Source organism: Phyllostomus hastatus, unplaced genomic scaffold (assembly GCF_019186645.2).
Source record: "Phyllostomus hastatus isolate PE091 unplaced genomic scaffold, TTU_PhHast_1.1 phas_scaffold_501, whole genome shotgun sequence".
Taxonomy (NCBI): Eukaryota; Metazoa; Chordata; class Mammalia; order Chiroptera; family Phyllostomidae; genus Phyllostomus; species Phyllostomus hastatus.
Window position 1 is genome coordinate 1118977 of NW_025334033.1, and position 17620 is coordinate 1136596.

General features: G+C 39.7%; 1 protein-coding gene across 1 annotated transcript; it reads right to left on the minus strand.

Moving 5' to 3' along the window:
* Nucleotides 1–2768: 2768 nt before the first annotated feature.
* On the minus strand, nucleotides 2769–15820 carry PARP2 (poly(ADP-ribose) polymerase 2). The gene is made up of 16 exons (XM_045822931.1): nucleotides 15668–15820; nucleotides 14078–14215; nucleotides 13719–13789; nucleotides 12814–12864; nucleotides 8419–8515; nucleotides 7931–8006; nucleotides 7290–7392; nucleotides 6062–6224; nucleotides 5672–5810; nucleotides 4810–4873; nucleotides 4595–4729; nucleotides 4197–4324; nucleotides 3947–4046; nucleotides 3497–3595; nucleotides 3150–3274; nucleotides 2769–3033 (listed from the first exon to the last, which is right to left on the minus strand). Exons 1-16 carry the CDS (start codon nucleotides 15711–15713, stop codon nucleotides 2874–2876), a joined length of 1695 nt encoding a protein of 564 aa, XP_045678887.1. The 5' UTR covers nucleotides 15714–15820; the 3' UTR covers nucleotides 2769–2873.
* Nucleotides 15821–17620: the final 1800 nt, after the last annotated feature.

Sequence of the window (17620 nt, forward strand, 5' to 3'; positions counted from 1 at the left end):
TGGAAGGAACCTAAGTGCCCATCAGTAAATGAGTGGATCAAAAACCTATAGTACATTTACACAATGGAATACTATGCAGCAGAAAGAAAGGAGCTCCTACCCTTTCGCAACAGCATGGATGAAACTGGGGAGTATTATGCTAAGTGAAATAAGCCAGGTGGTGAAAGACAAATACCATATGATGTTACCTATAAGAGGAACCTAATCGACAAAACAAACAAGCAAGCAAAATATAACCAGAAACACTGAAATTAAGAACACACAGTAATCAGAGGGGAAGAGGGAGAGCGATAATGGGGGAAAATAGGGGTAGTGCCATCAAGGAACATGTATAAAGCACACATGGACAAAGCCAAAGGTGGTGGGTTCGAGGGTGGTAGGTGGGGATGGGTGGGGTGGAAGGTGTGGTGGGGGGAAAATGAAGACAATTCTACTTGAACAACAATAAAAAAATCATTATTAAAAAATAAGATGTGGTGCATATAGCAATGGACTATTATTACTCAGCCATTAAAAGGAATTAATATCTTGCCATTTGTGACAAAAAAAAGAAAAAAAATAAGTTGATCATAGATGCATGAGTTTATTTCTGGATTCTCATTTTTATTGGCTAATATGTCATCCTTACACTAGTACCACACTTTTGCTTACTATAGTATTGGTAATAAGTTTTGAAATCAAGAAGTGTGAATCTTCCAACTTTGTTCTTTTTCAAAATTGTTTTGGCTATTCCATGTCCCTTTGTAATTCCATATGAATTTTAGTTTTTTTGTCCATTTGTGCAAAAAAGGCTGGAATTTTGACAGGAATTTCATGGAATCTATAGATTCCTTTGGGGAGCATTATCATAATATTAAGTCTCCTAATCCATGAACAGTGTCTTTCCATTTATTTATGTCTTCAATTTCTTTCAACAATGTACTATAGTTTTAAGTGTACCAGTTTTACACCTCTCTGGTTAACTCTATTTCTTATTATTTTTATATTTTGATGCTACTGTAAGTGGAATTATTTTCTCAATTTCATTTTCAGTTCATTGCATGTATAGAAAATTGAATTTTCTATATTTTGTATCCTGCAACCTTGTTGAACTTATTACCTCTAATTTCTTTTTGTGTATGTGTATTCTTTAGGGCTTTTTGTATATATTAGATTATATAATCTTAAAATATATAGTTTTACCTCTTCCTTTTCAATCTGGATGCCTTTTTATTCTCTTTTTCTTATATAATTACTATGGCTAGAACTCCATAAAACACTGAATGAAGTATTAAGCACAGGCATTTTTGGTCTTGTTCCTGATCTTAGGGGGAAAGCTTTCAGTCTTGCTGTGGGTTTTTCACAGATATCCTTTATTAAGTTGAAGAAGTTCCCCTCACTCTGAGTTTGTTGAATATTTATCATGAAAGGGTATTGGATTTTGCCAAATGCTTTTTTGGATCTAATAGGATGGTTATGTCTTTCATCGGTCGATTTTCACCTGTTGAACCAACGTTGCATTCCCAGGATCTCATTTGCTCATGGTGTATAATCTTTTTATAGGTTGCTGGTTTAAGCTTGATAATTTTTTTTTTGCATCTATGTTCTTTTTTTTTAAAGTGTATACTTTAAAAAAATTTTTTAAGATTTTATTTATTTATTTTTAGAGAGGGAAGGGAGGGAGATAGAGAGAGAGAGAGAGAGAGAGAGAGAGAGAGAGACAGAAACATCAATGTGCGGTTGCTGGGGGTTATGGCCTGCAACCCAGGCATGTACCCTGGCTGGGAATTGAACCTGGGACACTGGTTCCCAGCCCGCGCTCAATCCACTGAGCTACGCCAGCCAGGGCTTGTACCTATGTTCTTAAGAGATACTGGTATATAGTTTGTTTTTCTTGTGATATCTTTACCTGATTTTGGTTTCATATGGCCTTATAAAATGAGTTAGAAAGTACTCCCTTCTCTTCTACTTTTTGGAAAAGTGTGTAGTCTACTTAGTTTTAAAAGCAGCAATCTTTCAGTGGATGAATATATTTAACTAGTTCCTTATCTATGGATCTTTTTGCATATAACAATGCTACAGTGACATCATCTATATAAACATATACATCTGTAATTTTTACAGGGTGTATACATTTTATATTTTTTAGTTAATTAAGTTTTTTGTAGAGAATAAACTTTTTATTCATTCTCCAAGAAAGGAGAGGGGCATGGTGTAGACAGATACACCAGCAAATTAATTAATTTTTGAATAAGGACACACTTATTGATTTTAGAGAGGGGGGAAGGGAAGAAACATTGAGGAAGGAGAAAAACATCAACCAGTTGCCTCTTGTACCCCAACTGGGGACTGAGCCAGCAACCCAGGCATGTGCCCTGACTGGGAATCAAACATATGACCTTTTAATTTATGGGATGATTCTCAACCAAATGAGCCACACTGGCCAGGGCAGGGTGTGTGCATTTTATATTTTGATAGATATTGGTAGTCTGGTCTCTAAAAAGTTACAGGCCATTATTTCCATTTAAATAACCTTTGCCCTGGCCAGGTAGCTCAGTCGGTTAGCATGTGGTCCTAATACACTAAGGCTGCAGGTTTGATCCCCGATCAGGGCACATACAAGATGCAACCTGCAACCAGTGAATGCATAAATAAGTGGAACAACAAACAGATGTTCCTCACTCTTCTTTCCTCTTTCTAAAATCAATAAAAAATAAAAATAAAAATAAAGACATACTAACATCGGAAGAAAGATGTGCTTGCAGAAGTAAACCCAAAGAAGTCCGTGGTAGATTTATAATATATTTATTAAATAAAATACAAGAAAGTTAAAAGTACAACATTGCCTATTTTGTTGCTTAAAGATATCTTCTCTGGTTTATTTAATATCAATGTTACCACAGCTGCAGGAAATTAAATCGAACCTTTAGAAGGTATCGCATGCGGACCTGGTTGGAGTTATAGACGATAAATTCATTGTAGTTGAGGGTATAACCATCTGGATTCAGAATTCCTGTGTCATGTGCTGGTCCTAAGGGCACTGTACTCCCATTCCTGCCAAATGGAGGAGAATATGTCAACATCTGCCTCTGTTCAGAAGCTGGAATAGAGAAATTAGAGTCCTACTAGCAGAAAGAACTTTTCTGGTCGTGCAAGCTCTGAGTACTTACAGGGTGATGAAGCTCGAGGGACTGGGAGCCATCTTGCCCAGCCCTTTGGTGCTGTGTTTACCCTGAAGTAATCCTTCTGCCTCTGGATTGGCCTCTAGTAGCTCATTACACTGACCTAGAGCTACCTGCAAAGAAACAGATCTTTGAATGCCCACATCCTGCTGAAAATTGGATGGTTCTAAAGCCAACAGAAAGTCCCATCAGTACTTTCTTCCCCTACAGCAGAAGAATCTAATGCAGTGGAAATTGTACTTGACTCCCCTCTTAAGTTCTCTGGCAGTCAAACTTTTCTTTGGAAAAATATGAATAAAAAAATAAAGATCAAAGATATGTTCCTCCTGCCTTACCTCTGACAAGAGCAGTAGTCCAGTATCCTTTAGGCGAGAGGCAAAGCAGTAATTGGCACTCTTGGAAGACATGTCGGCAAAGTAGATTCCTTTTCCAAACTGAAATATATAAACAAACACCAAGGTCAGCTGCTTAACCTATTGCGTTAGAAGGGAGGCTCATACCACTGACCCTGTGTTTCTCTAATCTTAAACACAACAGAGATTCTTTTCCATTTCCCCTCATAGTTTTGGTCTAGAGAAGCTAGAAGCATTGGTGAATCTCTGCTTTCTGGGGGGAAAGAATGGATATATTCAGGGATTTAAATAATGAGGGACACAGTAAAAAAGTGAGCTAGTTTAATGCTTGGGAAGGGCACTGCTAATCATAATCTAGGGAGAAAAAAGGACTGAGAAAATTATTGTATCCTTTTCACTTATATCTCCTTCCAGGGTCCAATTCCTACTCACCATATAACCTGTGATGGGAGCCTCAGGTGGGGCAATTTGAAGCCCGTGGCTCAGGATTCCTACCCAGTTACTCAGCCTGGAACCATGCCATAGCAGCATCCTAAGGAAAAGCCATTATTATTGTAGTCTCTTTTGCTCTCTTGCAAACATAGGCTATAAGCATAAAAACTATCTCTGCCATCCTTCTTAAGTTCCGTAACTGCACTTCAGGCAAGGGAATGTCTTCGCAAACCCAAAGCTAAACTGAGACCTGTTATGAAGGTCCTCTCTGAAGGCTTCTTTCTCACCCTCCTTTTCTACTTCAAAAACATCCAGCAAGGTCATGGTATAGTCACTGTGTGTGGGAGCATGGGTAGACAGCAGGTACTGGGAAATCACCTGTGAAAAAGAATGAAAGAAATTGCCAATGTGGACTCTATAAGACCAAGCTAAGCTGAAGAACTTGAGGGCCTCTGGTATAAGTTGGCAGACCTTTCTGCTTCCAAATGGTCTCAAGGCACTCAGAAAGAGCTCTACCTCCTGAAGTTTCTAGTAAATAGAAATTCTGCCCTATACAAAAGTTTGCTCTTAACCAGAAGTAGCTAGAGAACAGTGGGGTGGGGAAGGGTAGGTCTTAAAGATATGAAAATAAATAATCCTTTGTCTTACTTTGAACTCATAACTTTCATGGTCTAAAGGGCGCAAGGCACAGTGTAGTTTTCTATAGTGTTGGTCCAATGGATGTTCTGGGTTTTGCAGCTCGGTCTTCACCAGCTTAATGGCAATTTCAATGTCTCCCAAAGCCTGACAAGGTGAGATATAGAATCAAATGGGAAGAACCTGGGACAAGAGATTTAATACTTCCCCATCCACGCATCTCTCACCTCTAGTAGTTGTACTTTTTCTGATAGTTCTTTCTCTGTCCGTATTAATGGAGGAGTACGGAGTCTAAGGACAGATGTATAACCCATAATAAGTCTCTTATGTGTGGCACATGACTGAAAACAACAGACTAAAGATAGGTCCTTTAGAAAAGGTATGAGAAATGGAGGTTTTCCTTGAAAGAGAGACAGAGAGAGAGAGAAAGAGAGAAAGAGAGAAATCTGTAGAGATTTTAACTTCCAAACATACAGAGATATGATGTATATACTCTGAGTAGCATAAAACAAACTATATTATAAGATTTTGACATTTGAGACTAGAGTTGAAATTCTTTTTTATGGGATGCTTTTTAAAAAATAAGATACATTGCCATCAGTAAGAAATAGTTTTGGTATAGTCCTGTCTAGAAGCAGAAGTAGACCACTCAGGGTTATTTCTAGTTTGCAAAGCTCTATAAAGCAATAGAATAAATAAGCACAAGAATACAGAATCAACAAGGATAAATTAATTTATATACCTAACATTTGAGTTCACAGAAATGGTGTTATTGTGGTTATAGTCACCTTTAAAGGACAGGAAATAGGGGGTGATATGATTGAAGGTGCTTGTTGGTTGGATAGCTAAATCCATTCTCTCTTGAGTTAGTAACTTCTACTTGGTCAGAGAATAGGACTGTAATCAGGCCAGGAGACTGCATTCCATATCTGTAAGCTGATTAATTAGGCTATCTATAAATCATTTTGGCTCTATATCAATTCAAGATGATACAGAATTGAAAGACAAAGAAGATTATTATAGTTGCTGGAGTGATGCAAAGGATAAACTGGGTAGAAGACCAAAGCGAAGTAACAGTATAGGCCATACCCAAAGTCATGAGGGATCCTGGTGTAGAACTCATTGCACGCTTCCACGAGGGCTCGTCCTTGTTGGCCAGCCCGAATACAATCCTCAATCTTCTTAAGAGACTCGTAACCTGCCTTGATTTGTGCTACTGTCAGCTTCCCTGTAGACCCAACAAGAGATCAGCACGCACAACTGAAGTTCCATCCTGTAAACTGTATTTCTGTCCTGCATAACAGACTCTCACCTTTCAGCTTTCAAAATAGTTCTTCTTCCCTCCATACAACCCCTCACCCCAAACCTCTTTTTCTTCATTACTATCAGCAAGCTTTCAGTCATCATGGTGATGAACGATCCTGTTAGAGGAACTACAAAATAGGAAGACAGTATGTAGGACAAAATCTGAAGTCCTACCAAGTGGGGCTTTCTTGGTATCGTATTTCATTTCTACCATCATCTCTTCCATGGCCTGGACATTACAGATCAACTTTATCAGCTCCTGTACACGAAGATCTAGCTGTGACTCTGGTTTCAGGGGGGATTTAAGAGATTCTTCTTTTTTTGTTTCCTCTTCATTCTATAGCCAAAAAATAAACAAATAATAAAATTGAAAAGGATCTCTTTTAAGCTCCCTGCAAGGACTGGCTCTACAATATCCCTGGCAAGTGAACATCAGACTCCTCTTGAACACAGGCCATCCCATTATTACCCTAGTTAGAGTACTCAATATGACTTCCACCTTCTAGTCCTATTCTGCCTCCCATAGTTAAACACTCAGAATAAGGCTAAAAGCCCTCCTGATACAATATCATTAAGAATGTAAGACAGCTATTGTGTCTTATCTTCTCATTTTAAAAAGACTAAGATTTCTGCCCTGGCTGGTGTGGCTCAGTGGATTGAATACCGGCCTGGGAACCAAAGGATCACTGGTTTGATTCCCAGTCAGGACACATGCCTGGGTTATGGGCCAGGTCCCCAGTAGGGGGTGTGCAAGAGGCAACCACACATTAATGTTTTTCTCCCTCTTTATCCTTCCCTTCCCCCCTCTCTAAAAATCAATAAATAACATCTTAGAAAAAAAAAGACTAAGATTTCTCCAGCAGTTTTCAACATCCTGTTTGTACTTCGGTTTGATTACATTGTTTTTACTGTAGTATATAGGATGGGGCAAAAGTAAGTTTACAGTTGTGAGTACACGAAACAGTTTATCCTTATATTATTGTTTACTAATTATTGTATTATTTTCCATATGAACAACTGTCAGCCTGCTTTGCTCCACCCTGTATAACCAGAAGTGAAGACAACTTTCAGTGTAGTTTTATCCGTTTGACTGTTTATTACTCCTCTCTTGATTGATAGCATTAAACTTTTGGAAACAGGACCTAAGATTTCATAAGAACCGTAGTAAATAACACACACTAGAAAAGCATATTTATCCTCATTCTACAGCCCCTTGAAGAAGATTACAAAGATGAGTGAAAGTTACTCCTGAGGGAACTGTAATCTTTTTTTTGGTAGGAAATGGCAAGACTCCAGATGCTCTGGCCTGTTCTGGTCTAGGACCTGACCTAAGTCATTCTGCTGGACTTCACCCTGGCTAAGAGGAAACGTTTTTTCCCCTAAACGTACAGTCAGAGTTTACCTGAGCATTGGTGGTATAGTCCATTTGTACCATATCATATTTTCCAGGCACCTTCTCAAACTTCTCACGATCCTCCCAATTGTTTTTTGTTTTGTCAAAGAATCTGTAGAGTACAAGGTAGTGAGAAAATCTTACCAATAAGGGTCTACTACTAGGGACAGACTTACTATTGTTTCCTTAGAGCATCTCCAAATTTTATTTCCCACAACATAGCTCTTTATACATCAACTTTCCATAAATCTGGATTCTCAATTAGGACCCTGAATAAGCAGTAAAGCTCTGGAGGTAAAGGGAACCAAAAAAAAAGGACACAAGGGGGGAAGGACAGTTGGGCTTCCCAAAGGCCCTGGAACATCACAGAACTCATTGGAGATATAAGACACAAGATCCCTATCCAATTCCCTTCTCTGAAAGAAACATTTCTCGAGACTCCAGAAAGTTATTCATCCATCCATGGTAAAAGTATTGTTTTAGAAGTCTAACTGTATAGTGTCATCCCACTTTCTCCAAATTTCCTAATTGTTGGTCATGTGCTAAATATCACATTGCATAAATATCACATGTGCAAATCACATTTACAAAAGCTTTAAAAATGCATCCAAGAAGATGATATTTTTTTATACTCATTGCTTAGCACTCACTTATTCTGAAAGATTTCCTTGGCCTTGTTGAGGTCCCCTGAACAAGCCACCAAGTTGTGCTGCCCCATTTTCCCAACTGCAAAGTAAGTGCCACACATAAGTCTGGTCCACTAATCCAAGAAGTGTTCTCTAATAGTAACAAGCCAGCTGTCTAAGGTTTATGCTTAGCATCTAACAAATGGGCAGGATGGGGAGAAGGAAAAGGAGAAAGGCTTAGGGAGGCTTAGTTACCTGCTAACTGCCATAGTTCATGAGCAGCACTAGCAGACTAATCACAAAGAGTTCTGACTCTCAACAGGCTGCTCATAGTTTTTCCAGTGGGAACTTCCTAATGAAAATGCCTGCCATTCCCCAATTACAGAAAGCATAATTTGATTCTTAAGCCCCTCCCAGGTTACAGAGCCTGCGCTCCACCAAATTTAACTCTCACTAACTTGCTTCTAGCTTTCTGAAGGAGAACTCAGAAAATCCATAGTAAAAGTCATTACCTCGGCCCCATCTCATCCAAACACTGAAGTTTCTCTGGGCATCATCTTCTAACAGCTGAATCAGGTAGTACTTATTGTTGTTGAACTGGAGATTGGTCTATGATGAGTGAGACAAATATAAAACAACAGAGGTTTGCAAATAGAAGCAGCATAAACCAATGACTCTTCCTTGGTCAGAAGTGCCAGTAATTGCTATAAGGAAAAGGAGAGCATGGGGCAAGGCAATTAGATTCCTGTAAAACTAAAGATTTAAGGGAGGATTAGGATTTCTGTATTAAAATTTGGATCCCTGGGAATTAAAACTGTAGTTTGGCAGCTTCCTGAAACATTCCACCCAACCTCAAAAATCCCCTATTGAATGGCTCCTGTTTTTCTCCTGCCTCAGCTCCTTCCATACATACTTCTTAGGCCATAAGTGTTTTTCCAGCTCCCAATCCATTCCCAATAATTAGTTTTCAAATGAAAATAATTTTGATGCCTCAGAGGTCTGTAACTATGATGCTTGTTTGTTTAGACAATTTACTGTTTAATAGTTCTACTTAGAACTTTGTTTTGTCAGCGGCAGCAATTTCACAATGAGCTGAGAGCAGGACAATGTTAGGAAGGGACAGAGGACAGGCAGAAACCAGTGCCACGTGGGTCCCATACCTAATGTGACGTGACTTGGAGACATCCGGAGAGAATGTGATTAGTATCTTAAAAGAGGTATACGGTAAATAACGTACTCAGAGTGAAGAGAGGGAGCAGTCCATGATAGGAATAGCAGCTTGAGCTATAAGGTCGAGTCCTGGTTATTCAGGCCCTCTTTTTAAGTGAGCTGTCCCTTCCTACCTTCTGCCTGTTCACATTATAAAGTGATAGGATGTTAGAATAAAAAGGGGCCTTAATCCCTGTCCAGGTAGCTCAGTTGGTTAGAGCATTATCCTGATGCACCAAGACTGCAGGTTTAATCCCGTCAGGATACATACAAAAGAAGGGTCCTTAAGATCTTTTCTATCTGCTTGTGATACATTATGTGAAAGAAGTAGTAACAAAGGAACACTAGGTAGCTGTTAAAATTATATATGATCAATCAATAAGTTCAAATATGAGGATATATATTCAGGATATATAATTTAACCAGGCCAATGTATTATCTATTCAAAATAATAAATATAAACAAAGAAAAGGTTAATTAATAAGAAAAAATTAACAAATTTAACATAAAAATTTAAAACTTCAATAAGGGCAAAAAGTATACCACAAAGAAAATCAAAAGGTAATAGGTAAATATAGCTTGCCTCCTCACACAACCACATCAAAATTACAACTAAAATAAAGAACAACCATCACTCAGAACTGTCAGAAATCAAGGTGAATGGAAGTCTGACAACTACGGAATTAAAGAAACTACATCCATCCAGACTGGTAGGAGGGGTGGATACGCAGAACAGGATGGTCCCATATCCACATGTGGTAGATGAAAATCGGGAGGGATATCTTGGGAGCGAGGAGTCCCAGCCCCATACCATGCCCCCAGCCCAGGGTTTCAGGAACAGAAAAATAAGTCCCCATAACTTCTGGCTCCAAAAATCAATGGAGATTGAGTTGACGGAAGAAACTTCTGGAGTCTCAAGCAGTTCCTCTTAAAAACCTGCACACAGACATACTCAGACTCATCCCTCTGAGCTCCAGCACCAGGGTAGCAACTTGAAAGGCACCAGTGGCATATGGGGAGGAACTGAAGGGTCTGGCATCAAGGTCAGAGCTGAGGACAGCTTTCTCCCAGACATAAAGGCAGGCAGAGATCATTGTCCCTTTTCTCAGCCCTCCCCCAACACAGCCACAAAGCTGGCAGGAGGATGCCATACCCGAGAATCTATCAATGTGGCCAACACTGTTTGCCCAACTCTGGAGATCCCTTGAGACTCTATCACACCCAACTTATGGGCCAATTCAAACTGTTAACTGTGACTTTTCTATATGAGTGGCTGTTCTTGGCTCATGCTTCACAACTTCCTAAATCCTATCAAACAAGCAACAACCAGCCTCAGTGGGTCCCTAGCCCTTATACCTCTTGCTAAGAGGCCCCAGTCTGACCCTAGCAACAGCCAGCTTAGATTCACAGCTTGGCTTTGCCTGGGAATCTACAAGCCCAGCATAAGTAGCAGCCATCTCACATTGCTTTATAGGTCAGGTAGGGTGGCCTCAGGCAGAACACAGGTGGGGGACTGACCTTTATTTACGCCACACAGGAAACACCAGGGCCCATGCACCCAGGGGATAGCTACAGACCATGTCGGAGCACTACCACCCTGGCCCTGCACAGCTGGTCCTCCGCAGAGGGTGGAGGTTGGTGGTCAGTGGTCACAGCCAGTCTTTGCAGTTGACTGGCTTGGGTAAATCCCTCCCATTAACCTGTCAACAGTAATCACGACTCAACTACAAGAGAAGTGTGTACTCAGCCCACACAAAGGGTACACCTTGAGTACCCAGCTTGGGTGATAGGGGGGCTCTGCCACTGGACCCTACAGGACACCTACTACATTAGGCCACAATACCAAGACATGGAGTCATAGCGACTCTACCTAATACATAGAAACCACAGAAACAAACACGGGGAGGCTTTCAAAATGAGGAGACAAGGAAACATGACCCAAATGGAAGAACAGATCAAAACTCCAGAAAAAGAACTAAGCAAAATGGAGATAAGCAATCTATCAGATGCAGAGTTCCAAACACTGGTTATAAGGATGCTCAAGGAACTTAGTGAGGACCTCAAAGGAATAAAAAAGATCCAATCAGAATCGAAGGAAACACTAATTAAAATAAAAAACAATTTACAGGGAAACAACAGTAGAGTAGATGAAGCCAAGAATCAAATTAATGATTTGGAACATAAGGAAGCAAAAAACCACCTATCAGAACAACATGAAGAAAACAGAATTTAAAAACTGAGGATACTGTAAGCAGCCTCTGAAATAACTTCATGCATTCCAACACTCACATCATAGGGGTGCCAGAAGTAGAAGAGAAAGAGCAAGAAACTAAAAATCTATTTGAAAAAATAATGAAAGAAAAATCCCTAATTTGGTAGAGGAAATAGACATGCAAGTCCAGGAAGCACAGAGAGTCCTAAACAAGATGGGTGCAAGAGGCCCACTCCAAGACACATCATATTTAAAATGTTAAAGGTTAAGGAAAAAGAATCTTAAAAGCAGCAAGAGAAAAGAAGTTAATTACCTACTAGGGAGTTCCTGTAAGACTGTCAGCTGATTTCTCAAAAGAAAATTTTCAGGCTAGAAGGGATTGGCAAGAAATATTCAAAGTCATGAAAAGCAGGGACCTATAGTCAAGGTTTTTCTACCCAGCAAAGATACCAAAAGGCAGATAAGGAACGTCACAGACAAGAAAAAACTAAAGGAGTTTATCATCACCAAACCTTTATAACATTTTAAACCATTAAAATGTTAAAGAGACTTATTTAAGAAAAAGATCAAAACTATGAACAATAAAATGGTAATAAATATGTATCTATGAACAAATGAATCTAAAAAACAAACTAAGCAAACAACAGACAGAATCATGGATACAGAGAGCAGTCTGATGGTTGCCTGATGGGATGGGGGTTATGGGGGTTATGGTGAAGAAGTGAGCATATTAGGAAATACAAATAGCCCTGGCTGGTGTGGCTCAGTGGATTGAGTGCTGGCCTGTGAGCCAAAGGGTCGCTGGATTGATTTCCAGTAAGGGCACATGCCTAAGTTGCAGACCAGGTCAGGTCCCCAGGCTGGGGGGCACTCGAGAAGCAAAAGCAACCACACATTGATGTTTCCCTTTCTCCTTCCCTTCCCTTCTGTCTAAAATAAAATAAGTAAGTAAATAAATAAATAAATAAATAAAATCCTAAGGGAAAAATAATGCAATACCTAAGTAGTCAGGGACACTGACCTCTTTTCCATTAGACTGTCAAATAAAAAAAATGACAAAAGACAACACAACAATAGCCATCTGGTGTGAATGAATCAAAGTAATACCTATTTTTTTACAGATCGGCAAAAATATATGATATATTCTTTGGTGTGTCGCAGAATTTTAGTAATTAGTTTATGTGTGCCATGAGATGAAAACCATTGAAAATTACTGTCACAGACAAAAGACTATACTCCATATTATATAAAGTTCCTTGAAGCCTAGAAAAAGACCAACAACCTATCAGAAAATGTGCAAAATGATATGAACAGTGAGTTCATAGGTTCAATAAAAGACTAGAAATCTCCAAAAAGATCTGCTTCTTATTGAGGACTCCACTATTAGATAGACTGTGCTAGGGAAAATGTGGCTATTATAACAGACTCCAGAATTCAATAATTACCAACAAGAAATTCTGATAAATAGAATGGGTTCTCTCCTTACCTGATTTAGCATGACATCATACACATCACTCCCTTCAGAGTAGATATGGGCCTAGAGAGAAAAGAAAAAACTGACATTTGTATAGTCTTGATGAGATCCTAAGTGAGGCTCTAAATGTTCTTATGTTTCAAGGTGTCATTCTCCAGCACTACCAACACCCATCTTCCAGGGAAAAAAATGCAAAAGTATGTTCTTTCACACATAAGCTGTCCTTCCTATAATAAAAAACATGTTGCCTTTTTGTAATTACAAAAATACAAATAATTCTAAGTCAGTTAAAGAAAACCTGCCCTTGCCTTGGCTGGTGTGGCTTAAGTGGTTGGGGCGTTTCCCATAAACTGAAGGGTCACAGGTTCAATTCACAGTTGAGGTGTGCCTGGTTTGCAGGTTTGGTCCCTAGTCCAGGGTGTGAGTAAGAGACAGCCAATCAATGTTTCTCTCCCTCTCTCTCTCACTTTCTTAGCCCCTCTCTAAAATCAATAAGCATGCCCTCTGGTGAGGATTAAATAAATAAATAAATAAATAAGACCATGGCTTGAAAAAAAAAAAAAAGAAAAAAGAAAACCTGCTCCTTTGTATTCTTCAAATCCTTTTCCTATTCATCAGTAACTCATGCCATACCAGGGCACAGTTTATCTCTTCCTTGATAATGATATGTTTCTAATTGAGAAAGAAAATGAAGTATGGAAAGCTGAGGACAGCTCCAGAAGTTAACCATGTTAAAAACACCCTGATTATGAACCTCTAACCCCATCTCTCCCATCTCTTAGCCTTGAAGAAAATTAATCACTAATAATATTTTGGCAAGGATTTGTAAAACAAATACTAGCAAGGTTCTAGATGAGAATCCCAACAACTACAGTACACTGGTCTCTGAGAAATCAATGGGTTCAGGAATCTCTTACCTTCCCCACCTTGGAGGTGCACTCCGGGTCCACAGGAGCTTTGCCTTTTAACAGCAAGGTCTTCACAGACTCTGAGGAAAGGCAGACATGTATATGTCTACTTGCATGGGAATCAAGTTAGAAACCTGTCATAATTAACTTTGCCCTTCCCAAGCAGTCCTCATCTGCCTAGCCTCAGTCTGTCTCAAATCATGAAACTGAAGGTTCCAAGAAAATGGTATGCCCAAAAGATGGAAAGTTATTGTGGCTTGAAGAAGGAAGAAAAAAGAGTTGAATGAACAAGATATCTTCCACCCTTACTCCTTCCAGAGACTTTCTTGCTGGCCCATGTCCTCTCTGGCCTCCCACACTAGGCTGACCTTGCTTGTCTTCCGCTCTGTCCTTATCAGCCTTTCCTCCAGCCACAGGCTCCTTTTTCACCCCATGCCTCTGGCAATTTCGAGTTTTCTTGGCAGGAGGAGGGTCATCTGTAACTGTATTGTCAGTTTTATTTGATGCTATAGAAAGCAAAACAAAGTATGAGTACACAGTAAATATAATCCTACTTTGGAAAAACACTATCTTTTTAAAGAAATGGTTTAGAATGGTTTTGTAAGTTTACAAAGAAATGATAACAACTCTTAATAACAGTATGAGTAATTGCTTCCTAAATTGCTACTCTAGCCAAAAAATAAAATAAAATGAAAGGCTCTTTGAGGAAGACAGGGTTGCAGCTGCATGGGAGCTCCATCCTGCCTGCTCTTGACTCATGGCTGTTGGCTCTAACGGATGAACAAGTCCATCAAGAGGCCCTGTTGCAGCCATGGCTTTTAAAGATACCAGAAAGACACCAGTGGAACCAGAGGTGGTGATTCATGGAAAAAGAATTTCTCTCCAACCAGCTGCAAGGTAAAATCTTTGGAGAAGGTGTGTGCTGACTTGATCAGAGGTGCACAGGAAAAGAAATCTCAAAGGCCAAGGACCAGTTTGGATGTCTACCAAAACTCTGAGAACCACTACAAGACAAACTCCCTGTGGGGAGGGCTCTAAGACTAGGGACTGGTTTCAGACGAGGATCCACAATCAACTCTTTGATTTGCATAGCCCTTCAGAGATGGTTAAACAGATTACTTTCATCAGTATTGAGCCAGGAGTCAAAGTTGAAGTCACCCTTGCAGATACTTAAATCAAACTTTTTAATAAATTGACTATCAGTTTTTTAAAAAGTAAAATGGAAGCATCAGGGCTCTTGTGAGTTCATAGCTTGAGGCATGAGTCTCCTATCCTGCTTATCTGTTTTGTTTACCTGTGTGCCTAAACCCCCCAAACTACCCATGCTGGTATGAGATAATGGTTAAGTGGAGTGCTCTAGAGTTTTGTGTAGAGATTACAGCCCAGCTCTGTCTTTTAGCTGTGGAACCTAGCAGAACTTATTTCATCTCCATACCTCAGTTGCTCCAACTGTAAAATTCACAGGACAATAATACTGAATCTGTAGGATGGACCTGTGCATTTAAGAACATGTATTCAATAATAGAGAATACATACCTCATCGATTCTAAGACTTGCGTTTTACTATCTCTGAAACCTGGATGCATCTTACAATGGATGGCATGTAAGCAATGAATCACGTTTTAACTGGAAGGGTTTCTCCTTTCTTAGTGGCACTAAAATAATGATGTTCCTTACAATTAGTTTAATTGGATGACATTAAAGGTATACAATAGTGCTGGCACTGTGTTAGTTGTTACAGGTGCTATAATCTATAATAATCCCAAAACCCCTGAAAACCGAAATCTTGCAAAGTATTTACAAAACTAGTATTACCAAGTTAGTATTACCAAAACTAGCTTGGCAGCCAAGTGCGGGTCAGGGTGCAACCGGAAAGGTAAGAGAGGGGAGGGGCGAGAGTACGGGGCGTCCGACTTCCCGCCCCCCAGCATTCTGTCCCCCAACAATGAATTCCGAACCTCGCGTCCGACTGCTGCTAGTCCCTCGCCGCCGCTGAGCCGCCATGGTGCCCAAATGTCAACGTCAACAACCCTCTCCTAGGATTCCCCGCCTAGAGTCAGAAGGCGGGAATACCCAGCGCGCTCACGGGCAAGACGTTGTCCGCAAGGACCGTGGAGGCACCACCCACTATATTTGCATGTCGCTATGTGTTATGGGAAGTTACCATAATCAGAAAAGGTCTTGAAGAATGGGCCTCATATATTTTACAACACGGGCCAGTTCTCTCCCGTAGGGCGGAGGGAAGCTCATTGGTGGGGCTACGAACTGAGTGCATTTCGTCACTCTATTACGTGTCCCTTGGGAAGGTCTGAGACAAGGGCCAATAGCGGCCCTAACAGGGCTCTCCCTGAGCTGCGGGGAGGTGAGTTCCCAGAGAGCGGGCCTTCGCGCGAGGGCAGACTGGGCAGGAGATGCCACGGACTCTCCCCAGTGGAAGGGCCTGGCGGATGCCCCCCTAGCCGGAGCTTGGAACAGACTCACGGCCAGCTAAGTGAGTTCAATGGCTGAGGTGAGGTACCCCACAAGGGGGCCTCATAACCCAATTCAGACTACTCTCCCCCCGTCCTCTTTTACGTTTTGCTTTATGGGTAACAGAATCCAAAAATATGGAATTGTTAAATCTACTTAACAGGCATATAAATATCCGTTATACTTTTCTGTTTTCCTGTATAGTTTGTCATAATACATTGAAAAATATTAAGGAAATTGATAAATTAATCAAAATAAGGATAACTAAAGAGAAGAGTTAACCATGCAAATCAAGACTTCATATCCTAACAAGTGAACATTTTAGGTGGTATCACCGATTATAATGTGGTAGTCCTAAGATTTATTCAAATTTCTGTATTATCTGTAGTCTAGATCAGTGATTTTCAACTGGTGTGCCCAAGAATTTTTAAAACATGCAATCAATACCTGACTCTCTAGTCAGGGGAACTGACCAATTTTCTTTTAGGTTGTCAAATAAAAAAAAGTGATGACAGCCAACACAGCAATAGCCATCCACTGTGAATGAACCAAATTTTACCTATTTTTTTTTTGTCAGCTCTGCAAAAGATATCTTTTAGGAATTAGTTTGTGTGTGTAATGAGGTGAAAAAGGTTGAAAATCCCTGACCTAGATCAACATATTAAAGTGACAGGGAAATGGATCAATCAAGCTAAAATACAGGTACATAATTACGGAAAGTGTTCATATTCAAAAAGTAAAATTTATGAAAAGCAGGGATTTATGAAACCATGATTAAGCAAATAGGTCTTTAAAATGGGGATTCTTCCTAATGATCAGTTGGTTGGCTTTGTATCACATTGGACTGAGAAAGCAGTACCCATGCCCTGATAAAGAATTAGTTAGTTAAGACATAAGATCATGTAACTCAAGTGGCTGAAGCAATCTATAAATAAATATATTTTCTTTATGTGAGTCCCAAAAATGTATAAAAACTTTTTCTAGTAAAATTTCTGAAACCCTATAATACATAAAATAATGAAAAATAGCAGGAACAGAAGAAAAATGAGGGAGAGGGAGAAGAAGAGAAAGAGGAAAAAGAAGAGATAAAAATTTAAACAATATCATCAAGTTGCCTAAGAAACATCCAAACATGTAGAGAATTTTTATGAGTTTATTGGAGGCAAACTGATCACATATGTCAGGGAGCAAGATCTCAGATGTTCTGGAGAACGGCAGTTTCCCAGCTCATTTTATACATTACAATCAAAGGAGGAGACATAAAGAAGGTGCACAAAATCCTTTGGTGATAGATTAAGGGGACAGGAGAAAGCATAGCAGGGAAATCTCTAGGACTGGATAAAAGGCAAAATGGAGAAACACATACTTCTTTTATATTGGTGGGTACAGGATATAATAATTAACATCTGCATCATGTAGAGAAGATATGCAGGGAACAAGAA

Bases quoted from the DNA above. Each gene is read 5' to 3' on its own strand.
- PARP2 (XM_045822931.1), bottom strand. From the start codon at position 15,713: ATGGCGGCTCAGCGGCGGCGAGGGACTAGCAGCAGTCGGACGCGAG. The intron at 8,516-12,813 runs GTAAGGAGAGAA...CACTCATCATAG, and splicing joins ATGATGTCATGCTAAATCAG to ACCAATCTCCAGTTCAACAA. The intron at 7,393-7,930 runs GTGAGTGCTAAG...TGTACTCTACAG, and splicing joins AAGGAAATCTTTCAGAATAA to ATTCTTTGACAAAACAAAAA.